Here is a 19,384-nt window from a genome sequence, read left to right on the forward strand (position 1 = left end):
TAAAATTAACACTGTAGTATCAGTGCAGCAAATAGAATAGGAAGGAGAACATAAGTGATCATCAAATCATGCATGTCTATTAAAATTCGTCTTTAAAAAAAAGATTCAGAAATCAAATCATATAACATATTGACCACTATGTCATGCTGTTTATTTCCCATACGATGGTATGCTTGACACTGTTTAGTATCTGGAAAAAAAAATAGTTTGAAAATCCTGATTATAGTGCTCAAGTTCTTACCATGGAACCAAACTACATGAAAACCCATGCTGAAAAAAGGAGTGCCGCAATATTTTTCTTTTGTCACAGTGCATATCTCCTATTAGTGCTTTATATTATCTTCAGGATCTGGTTTAAGGGTATGCCAACAAGTTTCCAAAAGTACCTTATAGCTGGACACTCTTGTGCATACATTATAAGGGGAAAGTTAATAGTTTGTAAAATTTATTTTACATATAAACACCTTGGATGAATTTTAATTGTGAAATAACACTAAGGTAAATATGTTTTATTTTCCTAGAATGAAGAATAAATTTTGGTACTTTGAATTTGGCACCTCTGAGACGTTCTCAGCAACCTGTAAAAAATTGCACGAGGCAATTGAGATTGAAGTAAGTAAAATAATTAGTAAGTAAAATAATTGTTATTCTTGTTTGTTTATACTTTTCTGAAGAATACCCACCACTCTTTCATGTCTGCTTGTCATCTGCATAGTTTGAAATATCTGTAACCTACTTGCTCACCTTCTTGTGACAGTGAATTCATTTGGCAATTCCTCATCTATTTAAGGAGCTTGTCCATGCTTTAGCATGGATTATTGTAACCCTCTCCTGATTGGTCTTCCCAAGAGCCGTACTGCACCGCTACAGTCCATAATGAATGCTCCTGCCAGACTGATTTTCCTCTCTAGTTGGTTCTCTCACACCTCACCCCTCACCCCTCTGTCAGTCCTTACATTGACTTCCTGTATGCTATAGGAGTCAATTCAAGGTACTAATTCACACCTATAAAGCACTGAACAACTCTAGCCCCTCTTATATATCCTCACAGATCCATAGGTATGTCCCTTCTCGGTCTCTCCGCTCTGCCCGTGACCACCTCCGGTCCGTTGTCCGCACTCGTACGTCCAACTCATGCTTGCAGGACTTCTCGCGGGCGGCTCCCTTCCTATGGAATAGCCTGCCTACTGCCATCAGACTCTCTCCTAGTCTTGCATCTTTTAAGAAGTGCCTTAAAACCCATCTCTTTAGGAAAGCTTATGGCCTCCAAGACTAACCTCTACCTCACATACCTGTCTCTTGCTCTCTCCTAAAGGGCAGCGATCTACTCTCTCCTCCAGCTCTGCTTCACTCCCACCTTATTTGACTGCAAATTCCTGTCCTAATGTGTTTTACACCCCACCTCCTATAGAATGTAAGCTCGATTGAGTAGGGTCCTCTTCAACCTATTGTTCCCGTAAGTTTTTTGTAATTGTCTTGACTGTCACAATGAATCAGTGTCGGACATTTACCAGTTTATACTATTTCAATAAAGGAAGAATGGTCAAAACACTGATAAAGTGCTTTATGACCCGCCACTACCTCATTAAAGAGGTAGGTTTTACACTTATGTAACATTCCCCTCCGATCTGCCTGCACTCCACTCAGTCTTTTCATTGATTTATCCTGGTTGTGGATGCTTCCCCAAACAAGGCAGACTTCCTCCCTGACAACATGCTGGCATCTGAATAGAGTGATGTCAGTCACTTTGTTCCTATATTTTTCCGAACCAGCGCTGTCAGCCACCGCTAGGGATTTACCATAGTGCCAACAGCTCCTTCACTGTGGTAGCTATGCATGGAGAGCACTCTACTTTATCAATCTATCATTTAGCATAGAGTCTATGCCAAATAATTGATTGACAGCTGGGAGAAAAAAACAAACAATTTTTAAACAGGATTTTCTACCAATTTAAATATCTGCTAGGAAAATGTATAGATTAAATTTGATGCTCTTTAAAAAGTATTTTTGGGCATGTCTGGTGCCTTCTGACAATACAGTAAGAATACATTGCAAGGTGTGTAGAATTTTATTGAGGAGAAATCATCAAATCAAGTTTAAGGTATATATGATGTCATATTCCTATAGTTTGCCACCTTATATTGTTCATAAGAGCTGTATTAAGAAATATTTTTAGTTTAATTGAAAGTTTACAGAAACCGTTCTTCTTCATCTCTGTTTTCACCAATGATTGTAAAGCACTTAAACCACATTCACAAGCATAAATGTTACTCCAATTAATGATGAACTTCCCATACATATATCAAGAATACAGTAACTCTAATGTACCATGCAAATAGCGGTTTCAAGTTAGTAAATTAGTGAATTAAATTAAGGGAGCCAGAATAAATGAGCAGTGGTGCTAAAATACCATCATATATTCTATCTGAGCATTATGTACGAACTTAATAAAAATTAAACTTGTTTTACCAAAATAAATTAAATTTAAGCCATGTAATATATGTATTATCTCTTGCTAAAATTGGAACTGCTCTTGAATTCGCACCCTATTAAAATAATTCAGTGTTTCCAATTTTTTCACTCGATATCCACTGGAACTGGAAAAGTGCAAACTAATCGGAGTGTGGATGCGCGTGTATGTAGTGTTAATTAGAAACCCTTTTGCTAAACGTGAAACTAACTAGCCTAACTAGTCACAGTGGGGTTTTGAAGCAAAGCCAAATAATTGCCGTATTGTACTTCCTGCTGTGCTCAATATTAAGAGAAAATGGAAACCAACGCATCTCTAACCTACTCTGCATATCTCCTCCTATTTAAATAATTCCAGTAGGTTTGGGGACTCCAGACCTTTATAAATTAACAGCAGGGAAATACCAAAGGTGTCAGATTGCATATTTATCATCTTTTTTGTGTAATACTTAAATATGTATTATGAAGTGACTGACATAAATTAGGCAGATTTCAGAAGCCACAGGCCGTGGCTTGTTGAGCACCCCCCTCTGCTTGACATTTCATCCTTGTCAAAGATCAAATTATTTTAATTTAGGCTGTAAATTATAAGGAATGAAGACTTCTTTGTGGGAATTCCCTGTGGTAATCTGACTTTTGTTGTTACTGCTGCTTGTCAGTGTGCAAAAAATATAATATGCATGCAAATAAGGTTAAAAAATATGTACTATCTAATTATCCAGCCAATGCATTCCACTTGAAGACAGTGGGAAGTCTGACACACAGTATGTGTTTGATTCATCGAGACCTGCAGGGTATTTACACAAGATTATTTTTAATTATGAAATTAATATCTTTTTATCTGAAATGTATAGAAGTGAGTGCATGCATGACAAGAATTTTTCATCAGATAGCCTCCATTTTATGACATATGTTAAATAGCATTCAGCACTGGTTTAACAATTAAGTAGTTTCCTTTTATTTGAATAGAAGTTAATAGTAAGTGACAGCGGTCACTAATTTACATAAACACAGTGTTTACCAAACACACATTTTCCTGTGGTTTATCTCTAAGTTAGCTCTAGTATTTAGAGTATTTAATGTTGTGCTGGGCAGCTTACTCTAAAACACCCTTTCCACTCTCAGACAGGTGTGTATCAAGCATCTGATAAAGAACATTTGCCAGTACTACCTACATTAGAGTTAACTTAAAAAAAAAAAAAAAAAATTACTGGCAAAGGTGCACAGAGCTACTCTGAATTGGGGCAAATTCCCTGCATGACACCTTATTTCCTGTAACCGTGCCAACTGACCAACGTACTCTGTCTAGTATTGCATTTTATAAAATATTAGATTAAAGAAAAAAAACACAATTATCCACATAACTACAGTATTTAAGTAAGTGCCAGACTTTACAGCCTATTTAAGTCTCTTAAGGATAAAATATATTTTAACATCAGTAGTACAAGATGTCAGTATGTGGGCAGCAAAGGTTAATTCTCAGGAATACGTTATAAAATGTTGGCAGCCAGGACTAAGATGGTTATACAGTTTGTATGATTTACAAGTGGCTATAATATATAACACTAAGCTCATTGTAGGTAAACATAACAAGTTACTGTTGGGCCTGATTCTTGCACTGAATGGGTTAACAGAGTGATGTCCTAACTACTTTTATTAAATTGGTTTGAAGCAAGCAGGAAACCTTACAAAATATAATTTATATGTAAGTCTCTCTCTCCTCCTCTCTTGTTCTCTCTTTATAATTATAAATATATACTGTCTATCTCAGCACATTTATATACAAATAACTATATATAAGGCATAGTATATTTAATTAGTTATGTGGAAAGAAAGATAATCGTGTACGGTTACAACAAAAAACATATTCTTTGTCACATCATGCATAGTTAGAAGACTAGTGCAGGAAAATTCAGTTCTTCCCAACTACTTTGAGTTTGGCAGAATTTATTTCATGCAACTTGTCGGCTCAACTGAGTTTCGATACTGAAACCAATTTGCGGAGCAGACAAAAAACAGGAAAATGGTGTCTATGATTGTGCTGATATGCAAAAATGCCTTCAAAATTGCTTGGCTTAATGGTTACGAAATATCAGCCATTTTTGCAATGCCATTTCTGAGTATGCAAAAAAAATATTATTAAAGGAGATTAGGCATGTGCAAAATGTAAATATAAAAAAAATATAAAATCTGTTTCCTAATTTGTAGGAAAATGGAGAAATCAAACTGATTCAGGAGAGCCTCTGCGAAGAAATGTAATCGTGTCCTCCTCGCAATCTCTCTCATTTTGAAAAGTACCGTATGCAAATATTGTTGAATAAGTGGGCATGACCGCCATACATTAATTAAAGAACCCTTGGTACTCCCACATCTCCAACATATATCAGGGATTGAGAGACTTTAAGAATGTATTTAAGGAGAACGTTGGAAGCTAATTATGTCTGAAAAGAGTCATAGGGCAGTGATGGGGTTAACCCTGATTTAGAATTATAAACAAAACAAAAATACACTGCCCTAAGCTAAGGATAAATCCTAAAACATAACTTTTAATAGTAATAAAATAAAAACTAATGATAAGTACACACATACATTAAAACAAGTGAATAACAAATGTAAGGGAACGTAGAAAAAATAATAATACAGTCAGTAATTAATTATATATCGAGACCTATACAATAGGATGCATTGAGTAATGGATATAGACTAGTAAACTAATGAGAAATCCCAGGCTAGGTTGTCTCAAAGAGGAAGATACTGTTACAATTAGATTTCTAAATAATTGTTGCACATGAAGAGCAAGATAAAGTCAGTATTCAAGGTGGAGACAAATGTAGCAACTATTTCTTAGAATTATATCAATCTAAGGAAAAGAGGGGAAATATAGCCTAAACGGTTATTTGGAGATTTTTTTTGTACCAGATTCAGTGGAGCGCTCAAATAAGTGCATGAAACTTAATAGTACACCTAGTGCAAACAAGGAATATATATATATATATATACCGTATTTTTACATATCCTTGAACATTCAATGTTGTGTATACCTTTAAAAAAACAACAACACAGAAATAGTGCAGTACCCTTATGTACACATGTGTGATATACACATAAATTGGAACACTCACATATTCCAGTGCTATAACCTAGGTTATAGCTCTGGAATATGTGAGTGTTCCAATTTATGTGTTTATCATACTTGTGTACATAAGGGTACTGCACTATTTCTGCACTATTCCATTTTTTTTTGTTAAAGGTATACATAGCATTGGATGTTCAAGAATATGTAAAAATACGGTATATATATTCCTTGTTTGCACTAGGTGTACTATTAAGTTTCATGCACATATTTAAGGGCTCCACTGAATCTGATACAAAAAAAAATGTCTTTGATGTGATTTTTGGAGAATTGCACATTACAGTGTGGTAGCAGCTAAGAAATTAATTTTATTAGCACCGTCAATCGATATAACACTTGCACTTTAATAAGCGCTCATATATATCAACTGTGGTTGTATGGAGATATAGGAAAAAGAAAACGTGTGTATGGAGTCTTAATAACTACTGCAGCAATATACACAAAATCTTAAATCTAGAAAGGTAAATCTAATAGTGCTGCCTAAATAGAAAGTAATAAAAAGAGATTACTGAAGTAAAAGTATAAACAAAATAGCATCAGTGATAAGGAGGAATGATATAAATGCTGTGCCTTCAAGGGCACCTATCAGTGCAAGTCTAACTTCCTAGTAAATAACAGAAAGACTAGTGTCAAGTGAAAAAAAAGAAATAATAAATCTGTGCCGTCCTGGGCACCTATCAAGATTTAAATAACTAGTCTAACTGCCTAATAGGCATGTGCATGGGGAAAATTTCGGTTCGGTTCGCATTCCGAAATTCTGGACTTCGGCAATTCGGAACTTCGGCACTTTGGCTCGGTTTGGCACTTCGGAATTTGGGAACTTCGGCACTTCAGCCTTTTGGCACTCCGGGATTGCGGCACTCTGGGATTTCGGTACTTCGGGACTTCTCTAGCAGCCGTTTAGTAGATAACTCCCTAATTTCCACGGTATTGGGGAGTTATCTACCAAAAGGCTGAAAGACCTAAATTGGTCTTTCAGCCAAATTTACTAATACTAAGAAAAATTACTTAGTATTAGTACATTTTGCCACCACTTGCTATACCGCAAGTAGGGGCATGTCTATTAACCAGTGCCCAGCCCCTCCCGAGCCCCTACCCGTGCAGCATGTGTGGGGGCTTTTAAACTAAAGGAGGGACCTATTGCCTCCCCCCCTGGCCCTCACCCCTGATCAGATGGTGGGGGCCCTAAAGTAAAATAATGGGGGGACCTATTGTCCTCCCCCGGCCCCCACCCCTGAGTGGCGGGTGGGGGCCCTAAAAAACAATAAGGGGGGGACCTATTGTCCCCCCTCCTGGCCCCCACCCCAGCGCGGCAGTTGGGGGCCCTAAAGTAGAATAAGGGGGGGACCTATTGTCCTCCCCCCTGGCCCCCACCCCTAAGCGGTTGGTGCCCTAAATAAAAATGTAACCCCCCTTAGGTGACTAAGGGTCCCCAAACCCTTAATCACCTCCCTCCAAAACAAAAATTAACCCCTACCTACACCCCTCACCCTAAAAATAATGAGGGGGACCATTAACTAAGTACCTGTAAAAAAAATAAATAAAACTTACCATTTAATGTCTTATTTTTTCTAAAATCTTCTTTATTCAGCCCCAAAAAAGGCCAAATAAAAATCCATAATAACTGTCGCAATAAAATAAATAAAAAAAAAAAAATAGCGCAAAAAAATAATCTATCTTCACCCATGGAGGGCTCCGCGCAGACTGAACTCTGCAGGACGGGGGAAGGCTTATAAAGCCTTGCCCTGCCATGCAATTATGCTAAGAACACTCTGATTGGTTGGTTTAAGCCAATCAGAGTTATCTGTGTCATTTTACACAGCGTGGGAAAGTTCTTTGGAATTTTCCCACGCTGTGAAATTTGACTCATAACAACACTCTGATTGGTGGATTGAAAGTAACCAATCAGAGAGTAATGAGTCAAATTACACAGTTTACTGTTTACTAGACATGCCCCTACTCGCGATATAACGAGTAGGGGCATAATTTACTAATACTAAGTAATCTGTACTTAGTATTAGTAAATTTGGCTGAAGACCAATTCAGGTCTTTCAGCCTTTTAGTAGATAGCTCCCTAATACCGTGGGACTTAGGGAGTTATCTACTTATTCATTCCTGTCATTCCATTAACTGGCTAAATAACTTAAATTTTATATGAATGCGTGTTACTTGATTGTTGTAAGTGTTGCAAATGCTTACAGCTGAATCCTGGCTATGTTTGTATACTTTTTATTTAAACTTGTATACAGTGTAACATTCTTCATTCTTCCACTGGGTAAGTATATTAGTACTTAGGCAATACTGTGCTTCAGAACTTCGGCACTTCAACACTTCAGAAATTCGTCGATTTCGGAACTTCGGCAATTCAGCAATTCAGCAATTCAGCTATTCGGACATTCGGAAGTATCCGGATGTCCGAATTGCCCGAAATTCGTCCGAATTCATATTTGGACCGAAACGAATTGCACATGTCTAGTGCCTAAATGAAAAACTGAGAGTTCTAACAGCCTAATGTCATAGAGGTATGTCAAAATAATATCAGCATGGGTCCTCCGCTCACCGCGGTTACCGTGGCAACGCTCCGGATCTCGCAAGAGTGAACTCTAGCCCAGGAGCTGCAGGCTAGTGTTCACTCTCACCACTAGGACCATCAGGGATTCTCCACTGGACCACCAGGGAAGTAATATCCAAATGTAAGAAGGGAGGGGGCATATAAAGTATAATTATTTTTAATTCAAAACATAAAAACATATATAGATATATTTGTATGGATCTGCCCCCCCAACACACAAAAACTTCCTACACTTTTACACACTGCACCCCCATACACACACACTGACCCCCACACACACACACTGCACCCCATACACAAACACTAAACTGCACCTCCATACACACACTGCATTTCCATACACACACACTGCACTCCCATACACACACTAAACTACACCTCCATACACACACTGCACCCGATACACACACACTGCACCCCATACACACACACTACACTGCACCCCAATACACACACACGCTGCACCCCCATACACACACTACACTGCACCTCCATACACCCACACTGCACCCCCATACACACACACCGAACCTCCATACACACACACTGCACCCCATATACACACACTGCAACTCATACACAAACACTAAACTGCACCTCCATACACACACTGCATCCCCATACACACACACTGCACTCCCATACACACACTAAACTACACCTCCATACACACACTGCACCCGATACACACACACTGCACCCCATACACACACACTACACTGCACCCCAATACACACACACACTGCACCCCCATACACACACTACACTGCACCTCCATACACACACACTGCACCCCTATACACACACACCGAACCTCCATACACACACACTGCACCCCATATACACACTGCACCCCCATACACGCACACACTGCACCCCATACATGCACAAACTGCACCTCCATACACAAACACTGCCCCATTCATACACTGGACTCTTCACAAAAACAAACACTAAACCATTCACATACTACACCATTCACGCACACACACACTGCACCCCTCACATGCACACTTTACCCCTCACACACATTGCACCCTTTACACACATACAAATACACACACACTGCACTCTTCACTCACACACACTGCACCCCTCACATACACACACACACACTGCAACCGTCACTCACACACACTGCACCACTCACACACTAGACCCCTCACACACTGCATCCCTCACACACTGCACCCCTCTCACACACCACACCCCTCACTTACACACTTCACCCCTCACACACAGATACATTGCACCCCACATGTCAGTGACGTCACACACACTACTACCCCTATCCCCTACTATAGTCCCTTTCCCTTACTACAGCTCCTATCCTGGCAGACCCTAGGTAAGGTATCAAACTGTTCTAAAACAGTTTGACTACTTACTCTGGGAGTGTGCCATGGCACTGCTGGCACCATAACCACTACAAAGAGCTGTAGTGGTTATTGTGCCTGGATTGTTCCTACCAGTGCCCCACCCAAGATAAGGTTCTGGATCCGCCCCTGAATCAAGTAGGTTATTTCTCCCAATCACAGTTTGAAAGAGTTGCTGTCTTGGGTGATGCTCAGTATTTGCTGTTTAGTGACAAAGGATACAATCTACAGCTGGCTTCCTCATTATGCCATTGTTAACCAAATATGTCAACTAATTATATCAATGATTATCTAAAAAAACAAAACACTTTGTAAAGTTGAGCACTCTCTTTGATAGAATATTCCCAAACAGGGGCGGACTGAGAACCCTCAGGGCCCCCGGGCAAAATAAATCAAGGGCCCCCTTACAGGCCCCACCTATACTCCGCAGCAAGCGCCACCCATGTCCCGCCTCCATGCACTGCCTCCAGCCACACCCTACACAATCTTTAGACACAAGGAACAAAAGTGCAATAATCCCTTCAAGGCCCCAGTAGAGACTACAATTGAGGGCTAATGGGCCATGGAGGGGGGTATTTCTAGCAGAGGCTCTCTCAGTGTCCTTTAGAGAGTGTGTTAGAAAGAATCCCCTCCAGGCCCTATTAGAGACTACAATGGAGTCTAATAGGCTTGGAAGGGGGTCTTTCTAACAGAGGCCATCTCAGTGTCCCTGCTGGAAACAGTCGCCTCCAGGCCCCAGTAGAGACTACAATTGAGGGCTAATGGGCCATGGAGGGGGGTCTTTCTAGCAGAGGCTCTCTCAGTGTTCTTTAGAGAGTGTGTTAGAAAGAATCCCCTCCAGGCCCTATTAGAGACTACAATGGAGTCTAATAGGCTTGGAAGGGGGTCTTTCTAACAGAGGCCATCTCAGTGTCCCTGCTGGAAACAGTCGCCTCCAGGCCCCAGTAGAGACTACAATTGAGGGCTAATGGGCCATGGAGGGGGGGGAGCATTCTAGCAGAGGCTATCTCAGTGTCCTTTAGAGAGTGTGTTAGAAAGAATTTCCTCCAGGTCCCATTAGAGACTACAATGGAGTCTAATGGGGCCTGGAGGGGGGTCTCCAACACTCTGGTTCCTATTCACAATATAGCAACACAACATAGCTCGCTGATACCTAGGCCAAGTTGGTTCCTCTTACCTTAATTACTGTTGCTGGCTGGCAGTCTGTGGGCTTGCTGGAAGGCTGTGGGCTTACTGGCTGCGGCTGGCAGGCTGTAGGCTTTCTGGCTACTGCCGGCAGGCTGTGGGCTTGCTGGCTGCGACTGGCAGGCTGTGGGCTTGTTGGCTGCGACTGGCAGGCTGTGGGCTTGCTGGCTGCGACTGGCAGGCTGTGGGCTTGCTGGCTGCGACTGGCAGGCTGTGGGCTTGCTGGCTGCGGCTGGCAGGCTGTGGCTTGCTGGCTGCGGCTTGCTGGCTGGCAGGCTGTGGCTTGCTGGCTGTGGTTGGCAGGCTGTGGGCTTGCTGGCTGTAAGACTAACTGGTGGCCTGTGGGCTGGCTGGCTGGCTACTGGCCAGCCTGTGGGCTGGCTGGCTGGCTGGCTGGCCGGCCGGCCTGTGGGCTGGCTGGCTTGTTGGCTACTGGGGCACTTGTAGATTATTTAAAGAAATAATCCATGCACAATAACCACTACTGCTCTGTGTAGTCGTTATGGTGCCAGGAGGGCCGGGCCCCCCTCCCAGAGTAAGTAGTCAAACCGTTTAAGAACAGTTTGACAACTTACCTGGGGTCTGCTGGGATATGAGGCTGTAGTAGGGTATAGGAGCAGTGGTGCAATGTGTAAGGGGTGCAGTGTGTGTGAAAGGTTCAGTGTGTGTGAGTGGGCGTAGTGTGTGAATGTGTAGGGTGTGTGGGGCAATGTGTGTATGAGGGGGCTGTGTATGTGTGTGGCAATGTCAGTATGGGGGGCTGTGTGTGTATGGGTGGGCAGTGTATGTGTGTGTGAGGCAATGTGTGTAAATGTGTATGGTGTGTGTGGGGGCAGTGTGTGTGTATGGGGGGCAGTGTGTGAATGTGTATGGTGTGTGGGGGCAGTGTGTTTATGGGAATCCCTGGTGGTCACAGTGTTGAGAGTGAACTCTAGCCCGTAGCTCCAGGGCTAGAGTTTACTCTCGCAAGAGCCGTAACGTTGCCGTGGTAACCGCGGCAACGATCTGTGCTCGCGCAAGAAGGACCCAGAGGAGCTGCAGGCTGAGCTCCCGGGTCCTCTCTTCTTCCCTCCCCTGCCGGCTGCCCGCACGGTGCCTGCGGACAGGGGAGGGGGCAATTTCCCTCCTCTTACTCCCCCCTCCCCCTCTTCTTACCCCCCCTCCCCCTCTTCTTACCCCCCTTCTTACTCACTCTCTTCTTACCCCCCTTCTTACTCTCCCCCTCTTCTTACTACCCCTCCCTCTCTTCTTACTCCCCCTCCCTCTCTTCTTACCCACCCTCCCTCTCTTCTTACCCCTCCCTCTCTATTCTTACCCCCCTCTCTCTTTTTACCCCCCTCCCTCTCTCTTTTTACCCCCCTCCCTCTCTCTTTTTACCCCCCCCTCTCTCTTTTTACCCCCCCCTCCCTCTTTACCCCCTTCCCTCTCTCTTTACCCCCTTCCCTCTTTACCCCCTTCCCTCTCTTTTTACACCCCCTCTCTTTTTACACCCCCACTCTCTTTTTACCCCCCTCCCATTCTCTTTTTACCCCCCTCCCACTCTCTTTTTAACCCCCCCTCCCACTCTTTTTAACCCCCCCCTCCCACTCTCTTTTTACCCCCCCTCCCACTCTCTTTTTACCCCCCCACTCTCTTTTTAACCCCCCACCCACTCTCTTTTTAACCCCCCCTCCCACTCTCTTTTTAACCCCCCCTCCCACTCTCTTTTTAACCCCCCACCTCCCACTCTCTTTTTAACCCCCCCCACCCCACTCTCTTTTTAACCCCCCCACCCCACTCTCTTTTTAACCCCCACTCTCTTTTTAACCCCCCCTCCCACTCTCTTTTTAACCCCCCCCACTCTCTTTCTAACCCCCCCTCCCACTCTCTTTTTAAACCCCCCACTCTCTTTTTAACCCCCCCTCCCACTTTCTTTTTAACCCCCCCTCTCTTTTCAACCCCCCCTCCCACTCTCTTTTTAACCCCCCCCCTCCCACTCTCTTTTTACCCCCCCCCCCCTCCCACTCTCTTTTTACCCCCCCCCCTCCCACTCTCTTTTTACCCCCTCCCCTGTAGCGTGGCCGAGCTGCTGTGCGGTCCGCGGTGCCCGGCCGGAGTGATAGGAAGGTGCACACTGAGTGTGCACCTTCCTGTCAGTCCGGCCGGGTAACGGAAACAGAAACTCCTGTTCCGCGTGGAACAGAAGTTTCTGTTTCCTGTACCCGGCCGGACTGACAGGAAGGTGCACACTGAGCACCTTCCTATCACTCCGGCCGGGCACCGCGGACCGCACAGCTACAGGGGAGGGGAGGTGAGAAGCTGCAGCCGCCTGAGGCTCTTAAGAGAGCGCTCAGGCGGCTGCAGCATTTAAAGGGGCGGCCGGGCCCCCTGATGGCGGGCCCCCCTCCCGGCCGGGCCCTCGGACCATGTCCGAAGTGCCCGACCGGTCAGTCCGCCCCTGTTCCCAAACACTCTGAAATTCTCCAAGTAGAGTTCTTTTAGAATCCTAAGGCATGAGATAAATGTCCTGAGTTTGCTTCCAAGCTGTGAGCATTGGGACTAAATTAAAGTTATCATATGAGTGTGAAATCACAGGTCACTATGTTTGTGCAATATGATTTTTAGCGCCTTCTAAAATAAGACTAATAGGTCTCCTGAGCACAAAACAGTTTTATCAACACTGTTCATCTTGCGATTAAAAAGTTAAACTTGTTTCCCTACAAAATCATATATTTCTAGGTAAAGTAGCATGATTATAATGAGCAAGATACAGTTACGCATTAATTCATATTTTTATTATCATTTATATAAAGCCAACATGTTCTGCAGAACGCTAAATTTTTTCAACTGGGGTATAAAAGAGCAAATAATTGGTTAAAAAAAATGATAGTGGACATAATGAAAAGACAGCATGTAGCTTAAATCATCTTAGCCATGTTGTAATTTCTAGATTTACAATTAAGTTTCTGTTATTGCAAGAAAAATAAATATATTTGAAAAAATAGCACTCCCTTAAATTGTATTCCATTTACATGTGATGTATAGTTCTCTAGCCAAGAGGTAAGCTTCCTTTTAGTAGTCCTGTTCAAAAGGAAGATCTTTGACGTGCTGGTCCTAATTTGTAAATTTAGTTTTTGCTGTATTCTGATTGTGTTATTTATGGGTGCTGCAGTTGCTTTGTAGCAGTGTATTTGTGCGTATGTGGGCTGTTAAATTGTATATGTTCATGAGTACTTTGTAGTATTGTGTATAATACCTATAAATGTGAGCTGCTTGTGGAACTATGTGTGTGAATGAATGTTACATTTTGTGTTTGGTGGCGTATGTGTGAGACTGCTTGTGGTATTGTGTGCATGTTTGTGAATGGCCAGTGGTGTTGTGTTTGTGTTTGTGTCTTCTTCTGAAGCTTTATTTATATCTAGCAGTGAGGGAAGCTTCCCCGTTGTCCAGTGGGGACAAGGCTGGCCAGGTACATGTCAAGGACAGGAGCTGCAATAGCTGCTGCAGACTGCTCTACTCCAGTGCAGATTCCCATTCACAAGTGAGGGGAGGAAGTGATCTGAGATCACTTCCTCTAAGTGTGGCAGTCCTTCAGCACCTGCAATCACCACTGAGTTTGCACTAGCATATATAAGTCCCACTAGAACTCCTCATATGCCAGAGTCTGATTGGGTCTGGCAGCCTTGAGTGCTGTGCGAAGGTACATCGACTGTCATGCATGTCACATGTGCCATAGATTGCTAATATCTGGCCTAGATACAATGAGCATGTGGTTACCTTCTGGAGTAATCTTAAGATTTATATTGTCTCAAAAAAGTACATACAAATAGATCAGATTTCAAACTGGATACAGCAAAAAACAAAAAGTTAATCAGGAAACATGGAGGTAATTATAAAAAGCACAAATGAATAGGACACATGTTCAAATATGTACTGAATATTCTGTCTAGTGTCCTTTTAAGAATGGGAAAGTACAGGACTTATAAATACTAGAAGTTTCAAACAGAACAGGTATGTAAATGTTTTGCATAGGCACCATTATTTAAAACACCTTACAGAAAGACATATTCATTCAAGTTTGCAGTCTATTCTGGGCTATTCATAGAATTTACTTTGACATGCCCTCTCAACCTCTTTGAGAGTGAGCAGTTGGTGTTACCTATTTATACAGAGCAGTGCCGTTCTACTTACATACTGACATAGGTATGAAAATTGGCATTTTATGGATAAGATATATATTCAAATTAATCCTAATTACCGTATTTTTACGTGTATAAGACGGCCCCATGTATAAGACAACCACTATTTTTTTTGAACCCTAAATTAAGAAATACATATTTTAAACATCTATAGCACTAAAGTCCAGTTTTGCTGATCAGGATCCCCCACCGGTCCCCGGCCCCCTCACTCCGGTAAGCAGCTCCCTGAGGTCCAGCCATGCCAGGACACTGGTTCCCTGGACTGCCGTATTGCTGTTGGTGGCAACAATGCCCTTTGCCCGCAGTACCCTACTGGGGATGTCCAGGCAAGGCCTCACTTTTTCTGTAGTTTGGAGCCGTGAGGTCTTGGTGTGGTCCAGAGTAATATGAGGAAGCGTTGCGCAAGATCACCCAGACCCGCGCACACAATCGATCAAATTTATGGAGAAGAGCCTCTTCTGCTTCAACTACACTCGCAGGAACATGGTTGTAGGGAACCTAACAGTCAGCTGATTGTTCTGTCAGCAAGTAGCCAAGTTGTAAGCCCAAACTGCGCTGAGTAAGTACTGTAAGTATTTGGCTTAATAATTAGATTTTTTAACGAGCTTGAGCCACATGCAACTAGTTTGGTTGGATGTCAGACCCTGGGCACAGTTTTTTGGGGTTGTTTTCAACCCCTTCAGTGATATTCCGTGTATAAGATGACCCACAATCTTAGATAAAAAAAATTTGAAAAAAAAAACATAGTCTTATACACAGAAAAATATAGTACATCTTGTTTAATTAACTGTTCTGTCTATTTACTGTGCATAATTAAGAAATATTCATCCATATATCAACGTATATGTTGCTTAAAACTGGTTGTCATATGGTCAAAACATTTAAATCTTTACTTGAAAATCCTATATTTGGGATTGTATGAAACCTTTAAAATAATGACCATACTCTCATATTGTGTTTTCTTCTTGAATCTCTTTTCAATGAATGCCTAATTAATTGATCACTCCCAATGACATTGTATATGATTGGGTCTAAGTTTCCAGAGTCTGACTTATTATTCTAGCACTCATTTTATAAGAAGCATGCATTGCTCGATAACTATATTTGAAAGTTTCTATTACATCCTTCCTCTTCTACTATTTCCTAATTTAATGTTATTATTGCACTAACATACTAACATATAAATAACTTTAAGCTAGAGGGCCTAGAATACATTCATTAGTAGTTTATTTTCACTTGAAGACAATATTTGTGTAATGCAAGATGTACATTATCTCATTATTCCATCTTTATGGTTTATTTATGCTACTAATCTATAAATCTCCCAGTAATAGGAAAGTATAGTCTTGATGATACGCTTCAAAATATTCGACAAAGCTAATGTATTGAGAAATTCAGGAACTAAGATTGTTTCCTTGTTGAAAAGAACATTCTGATGGCCATTTCCTTAACTACCGCTGTAGCCACTTCCAATCTTTCTGGCGTTCTGATTACAATAGTAGCTCAATCTATAGACAGCTTAGTGCTTGATCAGATACTATTCATAAGCTTGTTTTGTCTAGGTTCTTTTTTCAATTGATATTGAACTGAAATATCACATTTTTTCCGCCGTTCCATTATTACCTTTTGTGGCTAATACATACAAACAATAGATTAGATTAATATTTTTATATCAGCCTATGTTCATGGAATACCTTTTATAAACAATTATTTGGTTTATTTGGAATTATATCCATAACTGGGTATCATTTAAGATAATTAATTAACCAATGCATACATATTATATACAAACGCGGTTATCTTTATTGAACTGTACGAAGAAAACCAGAACCACTCAGTTTATGAGAAATATTGTCATAGTCAATAAATGACTTTAAAAATAGGATATCTATTTTCACAAAACATAAAAGTATGAGTTGATTAACATAGCTATTATTGAAAATGTTAGAGCATTTATCCAGGAACAAGGATAATTGCAATTTTAGAGTAAAAAAAGAATGTCTTTATCCTTTTTTAAACACATATGAGTTGTTTGTCTTCAGAATCATGGGTTTGTAAAAGGTTGTACTTCATTGATTAAATCTTTTGCAGATCTTACTAATCATTTTATTTAATTGAAGTTGAACATTATTGAATTGTTGCATTTTTTTTTAACAATTACCCAACACATTCAGAAAGTAAGATTTACTTATTTATTTTTTAAACAGTGTGATGGAATTCAGATGGACCTCAACAGTATTTCTCTGGAGGGAATTGCTATCCTTAACATCCCAAGCATGCATGGTGGGTCCAATCTTTGGGGAGAAACCAAGAAAAGAAGAAGTAATCGAAGAGCTGAAAAGAAATCTGCCGACAAGAGAACAACAGTAACTGATGCTAAAGAACTAAAATTTGCAGTTCAAGGTGCAGTAAATTTTCATTCCCTTGTGTGTGCCAATTTGTCTGTTAGAATTGCAAAGAACTTATTGTTGGATTTAGGCTTGAGTGATTTCTATGCAGGCTTAAAGGAACAATATAGAGTTAGGAATACAAATGCTGAGATCATCAAGATTGATGATCTTAGCCAATCCAATGCTTCCTCACAAGGAACAAATGGGAGACTAGTGCGAATGTGCACCAAAATGACGCTCTTTACCAGTCAGATGATCTCTCTGAGACCATCTGATGGAAATAGTGGAGTAAGACAGACACATTCCTGCAGGACAGCAATACTTTAAGCTGCAGTGTTTAAACAGGAGGGAGAGGTATGACATGGCACCCAGACCACTCAATTGTGTTGAAGTAGACTGAGTGCGTATAATATTCCTTTACCTCACTCAATTTTCATCACTTTCCCTATGATGTTCTTCTCTTTTTCATACTCACATCTTCCATGAAATTAGCTACTTTGCTTAAAGAGTATCATTTAGGAGACTCTCATGTATGGAATAAAAGATAGATGTAGTAGTGCAATAAAAACAAAATAACAATAACCTATTTGGAAAAAACAAAAAAACTTTTTTTTGGCAACCTTTAGCTCTGCCGATCAGACCTTCCATGTCACTCACACTGGTATTCTACTCTGATTTAACTTCCTTCAAGCCAATGCCTTCTTTAATTTACTATGGTGGCATCAATGTAGCAACACATTCTTATTTCAGTTCATTGCTCATTTCATCTAAATGGCTTCCTCAAGTGCATATCCAGACACTACTGCACTTGCTCTTGATATGTCCTATTTTAGAAAGGCCAAGTGTATATATATATATATATATACATATATTATGTCTGCCAAGAAGTAACTGATATTAAACCTGGATCTGGTGAAAACCTATATATTATTGCATAAAATAAAATCAAGGTCATACATTTTAATATAATGTGATTTCTATAACGATAACAATGAAAATGTTTAATGCGGTCCGATTTAATTGGCAATATGGAAAAATATCTCTGAAAGATATAATGCCTTTAAAAAGTATTCCGACTCTTGACCAGTTCTCGTGTTTTTTTGTTATTAAAACCAGTCTATATATAGAATTTTTCTGTCTGATAATTTCAGGTGGATTTGGAAGTCAGTTTAACCCCTTAAGGACCAAACTTCTGGAATAAAAGGGAATGATGACATGTCACAAATGTCATGTGTCCTTAAGGGGTTAAAGAGCTATGATATGTACTTTCACTGCTTGCAAGCTGGCTTCTGAGCACAACTGAGCTCAGCCTGTGGCTCTGCTTGCTTAGTGCAAGGAAAATAGCGTTATACTCTATACAGATATAAACAGTCAACACATAAATAAAAGATCACAGTAAGAAAGCACATGCGGAGTTTGCTAAAAACATAGCACTGACACAACTAAGAATTAAAGGGTTTGAGGTCCATTAAGACCAATTTAAAAGAATACAAACTACCACAACAAGAGGATATAGTCTTAAATTAGAGGGGCAACAATTTAAAAATAATATCAGGAAGTATTACTTTACTGAGAGGGTAGTGGATGCATGGAATAGCCTTCCAGCTGAAGTGGTAGAGGTTAACAAAGTAAAGGAGTTTAAGCATGCATGGGATAGGCATAAGGCTATCCTAGCTATAAGATAAGGCCAGGACTAATAAAAGTATTTTGAAAATTGGGCAGATTAGATGGGCCGAATGGTTCTTATCTGCCATCACATTCTATGTTTTTTTGTTTCTAAGATAGGACTTTGTGGCCACAATTAAAACTACTATGTGTTAAACAAACAAAAAAACACTGCCCATACTTCAACATTCCATCACTACAGGAAAGTATGTTGGTTGCAGTATAAAGCTGTGGGGTGCTTTTTATCAGAAGAGACCTGGAAACCTTGTGAGGATTGATGAAACAATGGATGGATGGAGTCTGCTTAAAAGTTAAAGTGAAGTGGCCCAGTCAAAGTCCTAATCTCAATTTTGTTGAAAATCTCTTGAAAATTTGAAAATTGCAGCTCACCCAGCCAATTTGAATCAATGTTTATGGTG

The 19,384-nt window shown here is 40.9% G+C and overlaps 1 protein-coding gene across 3 annotated transcripts in view; it reads left to right on the forward strand.

Annotated features, from left to right (window-relative positions):
* DGKB (diacylglycerol kinase beta) overlaps positions 1 to 19,384 on the forward strand; it is a 567,171-nt gene that overhangs the window by 416,864 nt on the left and 130,923 nt on the right. For all 3 annotated transcript variants that reach the window (XM_063452403.1, XM_063452402.1, XM_063452404.1), the window contains exons 21-22: positions 522 to 612; positions 17,118 to 17,313. In XM_063452403.1, coding sequence (XP_063308473.1) covers positions 522 to 612; positions 17,118 to 17,313 — 287 coding nt within the window. The remainder of the gene's footprint in view (positions 1 to 521; positions 613 to 17,117; positions 17,314 to 19,384) is intronic.

This window comes from Pelobates fuscus, chromosome 4 (assembly GCF_036172605.1).
Source record: "Pelobates fuscus isolate aPelFus1 chromosome 4, aPelFus1.pri, whole genome shotgun sequence".
NCBI classification, from domain to species: Eukaryota; Metazoa; Chordata; class Amphibia; order Anura; family Pelobatidae; genus Pelobates; species Pelobates fuscus.